This window comes from Muscardinus avellanarius, assembly GCF_963383645.1.
Source record: "Muscardinus avellanarius genome assembly, chromosome: 20".
Taxonomy (NCBI): domain Eukaryota; kingdom Metazoa; phylum Chordata; class Mammalia; order Rodentia; family Gliridae; genus Muscardinus; species Muscardinus avellanarius.
In genome coordinates this window covers 7696273-7703620 of record NC_137806.1, presented here as the reverse complement: position 1 = coordinate 7703620, position 7348 = coordinate 7696273, and the positions used below count along the sequence as shown (strand labels likewise).

The window sequence follows — 7348 nt, the reverse complement described above, 5'->3', positions numbered from 1 at the left end:
CCCTATACAAACATCTTATTTAACAGTAAGATTATTTGAAATAATGAAAAAATAGTATTACAACTAATTTTGTAATACAAAAAGATGGTGAAAAGCCAAAATCATGACAGTGTATTATATATTATATATTATTTTAAAAAAATAATATATATATATATTATTAAAAAAAAACTTTCTGGTAACTGGCTAGCCAAAGAAATAGAATTTGAAAACCTTGGTGGGTTTTAAGCACATAGGAACAGTTTTCATAATCCCTCAAAAGAACTCAGGGCTTTTGCTACTCTAAGAATTCGGGAATGAGGATCCAGCTTAGTCAGTGATGGACTGGATCGTTTGAGTGGCTTCTTGATACTGGTCATTATTTTCACTAGCAGATGTTTTAGTGAAAAGAAAATCTCTATCAGCAACTGTTCAAATGAGTTTGGGCTGGCAGAATTTCTAAAATGGCAAATTACATTTGCAAAGTATATCTAATTATGAATACCCTATAGATTATGTTTTATACTTTCCGTAAAATGACACTAAGACTGAGACTCCAAAAGATTGCGCAAAACCTCCCGGGAAATCATCTATGCAGTATTGATTGAATACAAGAACGTAAAAAGGAGCTATAGGGTGTAGTGGAAAAGGCAGAATTTGGAGTTACTTACGAAACAACCACTTTAATAGGCAGCACTGAAGCAGGGCGAGGAAGCTTTCCGGCTGTGTTTCAGCCATCACTACCACATACCAGCGGCAGCAGTGTTTATATGTTACCAAACAAACAACCTGTCTCCTTTCCACCAGAGACTTCTTCACAGGTACTTCAACTTGCTCCTGGCAAAGCAGAAGACCTCAGGATCTCAGGTCATATACGGAACCCTGTCAAGCTGCTCTGTTAACTGAGTGAAAGTCCTAGTATACATGTGCACTTTTTCCTTGCAAGGTATTCTTGGCAGGGCTGGCTGTGGGGCCTCACAGAATGAGCAGGATCCAGTAAGTGCGACTTACGGGCTCACGAGAGAACTTGTGCTTTTGAAAGTATTTCCACTCTTGGAGATACTAAAAGTTCTTTGAGCTGGTGCGAAGTCCTTGCTTAGCGCACAGTTGTTTAAGTAAAACACTGGCTGTTTTAAGTGAAGATGGACAGAGGAAGCACTCAGGGTGTATGAGAGAGAGGAGGGACTGGGAGATGAAGATGGATACGGGAGGTAGTGAGCAAAATGACAGAGACCAAGACAACACCTTGTTTTCTTTACAGTTTTGCCTGAGCTAGAAGTGGTGGTAAGGAACTATTTTTAATAAGAGCTGTCAAATGAGAAACTTTTGAAAAACTTTCTTTTTGGTGGTACTGGGGATGGAACCCATCTACCTCCCGGCGACACTCCCAGACCTATTTTTATATATATTTTTTGGAAACAAGGTCTCTTAAGCCAGCACGGCTGGCTTCGAACCTGCGCGATCCTCCTGTCTCTGCCTCCCAAGTGTAGGGATCACAAGTGTGAGGCACCATGCCCAGATTTTGAAAAACTTTAAAACGATGATCAACAAGCTTGGTATGGTGGCCCACGCCTATAATCCCAATACTTGGGAGGCTGAGACAGGAGGATCCGTTCGAGGATAGCCTCGGCAACATGGTGAGCCCCTGCTTCAACATAAAAAATGAAAAGGGCTGGCGGTGTAGGTAGGAGGTAGAATACCCTAGGTTTATTCCCCAGCATCACTCACACACACACACACACACACACACACACACACACACACATACCATTAACAATATATGCTATAATACTATTTATATAAAATAACACTACACATGGCACACGTTTGTGTATGTGTGTATGTGTGTCAACAAAATTCCAGAGGACACACACTAAGCTAGTAATAATGTTTTCTTTTGGAAAAGAGAATATATTTTGAGTTTTGATCAACTGACCTAGAAATATTTTAATTTATTTGAATGAGATGTAGCCATACATTGCTGTACAATATCATTTTTGATAAGAGAAAAGAAAAACTAAAATGTGTCACTGTAACTATTAGAAGATTCTACCACTACATATATACACAAAAGGGTCTAGTGAAAGCCTTTCCTTTAACTAATATCCAGGTGTTGGACTTTATTCAGCACCTACTGCATGGATAAAATTGTCATTTGGGACATTTTGATACTTTTGGGTGAATGAGATAATTTTGAGTCTAAATTTTGTTTATAACACATACAGCCAAATAAATATAATTTCAAGGTTTTATAATTCCACCTCACTTGGTTCCCACCCTACCTTCCCTACTTCTTAAACTTTTAAAGCTATCTTAGGAAGGCTTGTAAGACAGATATCAAACCTGCAGAGCAAAGAAAAGGCTAATCATGTTATACTAATTTCATCAAATTCTGTCGAAGTCAATTTCTAACTTCCATAATCCTCTGACACTGAGTTACAGAGGCCTCGGAGAAAGCACAGACGTAGCTGCCCTAAGAAGATTTCCCTGGGACGTGATCTCCCAGAGGAAGCTAAGTCCTTGGAAGTAATAAGCAGATAAGGATGCTGAAGGCTGAATGTTAAAAAAAAAAAAAAAACTAAAATGGTTTGTTATTATTTCCCTGAGTCTACAGGGACTGACTACCTCATTTATAACTTTTAAGCATTTTTAATCTCTGGGGAAATTACTGTATATCCTGCTAAACAATGCAGCCAGTTTTGACTGTTGCTGGTTTCTTCCGGCTTGCAGCATTTTGAACCTTCTTTCTATTACAAAAGAAACCTTTGAGCTGAGCATGAACACATTTTTACATGAATGGCTCTCAGAATCTCTGATGAATGTATGAGGCAGCAGCGAGATTATGTTTTGAGAGGGATGAACTAGCGTGGATCTGGGTGATAAACAAGACGATAAACCTGTATCATTTACAGAAATAATTCGCTATATTCTTGGGAGAGCAGATTCATGAGCTATACCTTTTCTTTTAATTTTTCTTTTTTATTTTTTTGCGGGTCTGGGGATGGAACCCAGGGGCATTTGACCTCCGAGCTACACCTCCTGCCCTATTTTTCCTTTAATTTGAAACCGGGTCTCACTGAGTTGCAGAGGCCTCACTAAGTAGCTGAGGCTGTCCGCGAACCGCGATCCTCCAGGTCTCAGCCTCCCAAATGCTGGGATTACAAGCGTGCGCCACCACGCCCGGCTTTTTAATTTTTCTATTTCTACAGGCAAATATATGAACAAAGAGACCTACGATAAACACCTGACATAATTATACAATACAGATTGGAAACAAGATGTTTAAGAGTGATGCTAAAGGGATTCTTAATATTGAGAGACGTGGGAATGCTACTTTTAAGTAATTGGAGATCTCAAAGAAAGGACTGGAGACTCCAATGGAATTATGGGAGACAGGGAAGAGGGGAAAAGGGGATAGAGATTTAATATATATAACAGTTTAATATATATATATATATATATATCTTTATATGGAATATATATATCTTTATATGGAATATATATATCTTTATATGGAATATATATATATATATATATATATTCCATATATGGAGTCATTAATACCAATATCAATGGTATTCAGGGAATGAGAGGGGACGGGTGGGATTCGGAGGAAAACACACCAAATGTTGTGTGCATGTGTGACTCTATTACTTGATACGTCCTTATAATGTATAATTACAATTCACCCTGAAAGCACAAAAATTGTAACAATCATATAAATGAATGCCAGTAGACTACATCCAGTTGGAAAGGCTGCATGCAGTTCGTTTGTCTTCAGAAGATACGTGATGAAATACTGAACCCTCAGATTTAGAGATATGTGTCAAGGAATAATTGTTAAAAATAGAATCAGAATCACTTTCAGTTCTTCAGAACTTTCAGTCATAAAAATAAGCATAATTGTACAGAGATATATGGATAGAGACTCCCAAAGTGAAATAAGTAAGTTCAAGAATTGTAGCTCCCGGTACTAAACCACATGGACTTTATATCCGATGGTTTGGAACCTGAGTATCAGTTGTTTATTAGCTGTGTGACCTTGGGCGAGTTGTGAAACTTTCTGAGGGTCAGTTTCTTAACTTATCAAAAGGTTCTGCTAATGCCCAGCTTGCAGCACTCTCGTGATACTGGCAATTATGCTGCGGGACACAGGGCGGGACTCAGTCAGAGGTAATTCTTTATGAATTTTTCATGCGCAGATAGAGGAAGTAAGGTGAACTGAGTACCAAACATCACTCCCTGTGAGTGGGGTACTTAGGAAGATGCCCACCTTCCACAGCTGCTAATTTCAACTCAATCTATCTTTTTAAGTTTTCCACTCTCACCCTTAGAGATTTTTTCTTACCCCAAATAAAAGAATTGAACAATATGAAATTACATACAGAATAAAAAAAAAACATGTAATACTACTAAAGTAAAAAAATAAAAATGAACTAATGCCAAAAAATAAATAAATTACAAGTGAGGGTTTAAGTCAGATGTTATAAAAATTTACTAGTCAATTTAAATTCCTAACGAGTTTAAGTAAAATATTAAAAGAAAGTAATTGTCACATTGTGCCAGGCACAGTGGTGCACACTTGTAATCCCAGTACTTGGGAGGCTGAGACAGGAGGATCACAGGTTGGAGGACAGCCTCAGCATCCTAGTTAGACCCTGTTTCACACACACAAGAATTAAAAATTTAAAAATTCTACCCAGGAGATAGAATAGTGCTGGGTTCAATCCCCAGTATGAAGAGAGAAAGGAAGAGAGAAAAGAAGGAGTACACCGGCTGCATCAATTAGATATTCTTCCTCATAGGAAACCTATTTTCATATAACATGATAATTCATAGTTGAAGAGTTTTAGGACCTTTGGAATGGTAAGTTTACCCAAAATTTAGTTCCAAAGGAACATACACATAGTTTCATTTTCTTTAAAACAATGCAGACTGGGTGTAGTGGCGCACACTTGTAATCCCAGCATCTAGGAGGCTGAGACAGGAGGATTGTGGTTTGCGGACAGCCTCAGCTACTTAGTGAGGCCCTCTGCAACTTAGTGAGACCCTGTTTCAATATAAAAAATAAAAAATAGGGTTGAGGGTGTAGCTCGGAGGTAGAATGTCCCTGGATTCCATCCCCAGAACCGCTGCAAAAAAAGAAAAAAACAACAACAGTGCAGTACACTAAATGAGAAGAAAATAAGGACTTTCAATGCTATGTAAAATTAGAAGTAACAAGTCACTCATTATTATGTAAAACTTACCATCTATTGCTGGGGAAACCCTTTCCACTGTCTGTTTATTTATTTGCTTACTTATTTCTTTAATTTTGCAGAATGAACATGAGACATTTTCTAATTAGTTTCACTTTGTTTGAAATCATATGAACACCTGAAGGTGTCAACCCCGCCCATCCTTCTCTGATTTTATGACTCACTGCAGTCACAGAGAGAATGTTCTAGATAACTATCCCTGGCCTATCCCTGAGACTGCTGTCCAAAGCTACGTATCACCCCAATCTTCCTATCCGCCTTCTTCCTCCAGGCCCCCTTTCCCTGCCAAGATGCCGCTAGAATAGCTTCCTAAAGTGAAGGACCATATTCTATTTGACTTTTTTTCCCCATAGCTTCACTGCAAGAAATACACAAGATTTAGCCACTTCTCTGAAAATTCTTTGCAGTCGTAATTCTTTCTTTTAATATTGCTAAATACAGTAACTCCTATTTCACATAATGAAGATAAATTCTTTCAGTGTCAAGAAAGCTTAGAGACGAGAAGGAGGAAGACTAAATGTCACAGAAAGGGACCTTGCTACGGAAGCGCTTACTGCACATCTTTGAACACACTGGCTTGAAATTACTGCGACGGACTGTATGATTTGCTTACTCTTCTATTACTCATTAAAAGCAGTGGATATTAACTGATAATGTTTTCAAATAAAAAGTGGATCACTGAAAGAACAACAAATTCCTCCTTTTGAAAAACCCCTAATAGAATGAATACAATTAAAATATAAAAGACTATTATTTTTAAGTTTGACATTGAGATAAAACACTTGGATCACATTTCCAAAATATCACTCTTTGCTACACTGAGATAAGCTAAATACCATTTAGTTTGACATCAATCTTTTTAAAAAACATTAGTGTATTTGATATTGAAGCATTCAAGAGATGTCACGAAGCATTGCTCATTTTCACCTGACAGCTGAGTAGCAAGAAAGATAAGTAATTTTTCTTTATCACTTGAATTGTTTAATCTCAGAATGTCTTTTTTAATTTGGTATGTTGATCATTCAAAGCTATAATTGATGTTGATAATTAAACTGTAGTTCCAAGCTAACTATTTTTAAAATGCTGATGCTCAACCTAGGCAATAAAGTACATTCACTGTTGGACAAAACCAGCATCTTCTCAGTCTTCCTGGACAGGTCATGACATGGGAGACCAGGAAGAGAGTTGGAGAATTCTGCAGAGCTGTTCCACCTGTCTATAACACGTTGTATGTTCTCGAAGGCACCTCTGGAAATGCATGGAATGACTCAAAAAGTATACATTGAAGAAGTGTTTCCTCGTGTGTCTGACATTTGGAGACAACCTAAACATTCTAGGACTTGTTTATGACCCTTATTTTATGCTCTTATTACGATCCTTATTTTATACATGTATCATAAAAATTTTTGTTTCTGACATTTGCAAATAAACACAGAAATATGATGAGCATTGCGGTAAAGAAAATCAAGAGTGATTTAATGAGGGATAAGAGACGCTGCCCATGTGCTAGAAGAGTAAGCAGTTCGGGAACTGAAAGTAGTAGTATTGTGTCTGACGAGCAAATAGCACGGGCACATCACAAAGAGTGAACACGGGCACATCACAAAGAGTTTGGCGGAAACAACTGTAATTTAGATGCAAAGATGACGAAGATCGAAGTTCAAAACACAGTATTAAAAATAGCTTAGACGTTTCTAGATTATACGGAGCAAGTTGGATTCATATTGAGTGCGTCCTTCTCAAAGTAGCCAAAAAACGGGATGAAAAAGAGGTGGGCTGCTTGTTAGTTAACCTCTGCTCATACCTTTTATTGTCAATCCTAGCAATTTTTTTTTTTACTAAATCCTCCTGTTTCGTTAGTCATTATGCTTACCAGCAAATAAGAACATGTTTACAATCGAAAATCTTGACATCTTGACGTTTTATATCTTGTATTATTAACATGGTTCAGAAAAGATTTTCAAATAATTAATTCATAAGTATTAATTAGACAATAAATGCTAACCATTCCATACAAAATTCAAAATGTCACATTAACTGATGAGCAAATTAATTAGTTTTCTTTCTTAGAGATGGCTTCCTCGCTCCACAATGTATTACTCTATACATCA

General features: G+C 37.3%; 1 protein-coding gene across 1 annotated transcript in view; it reads right to left on the bottom strand.

The window, feature by feature from the left end:
• Nucleotides 1-7348, bottom strand: part of GPR158 (G protein-coupled receptor 158) — a gene marked incomplete at both ends in the record, with an annotated part of 324736 nt that overhangs the window by 110906 nt on the left and 206482 nt on the right. Inside the window, one exon of the mRNA XM_080717186.1 lies at nucleotides 651-816. Coding sequence (XP_080573312.1) covers nucleotides 651-816 — 166 coding nt within the window. The remainder of the gene's footprint in view (nucleotides 1-650; nucleotides 817-7348) is intronic.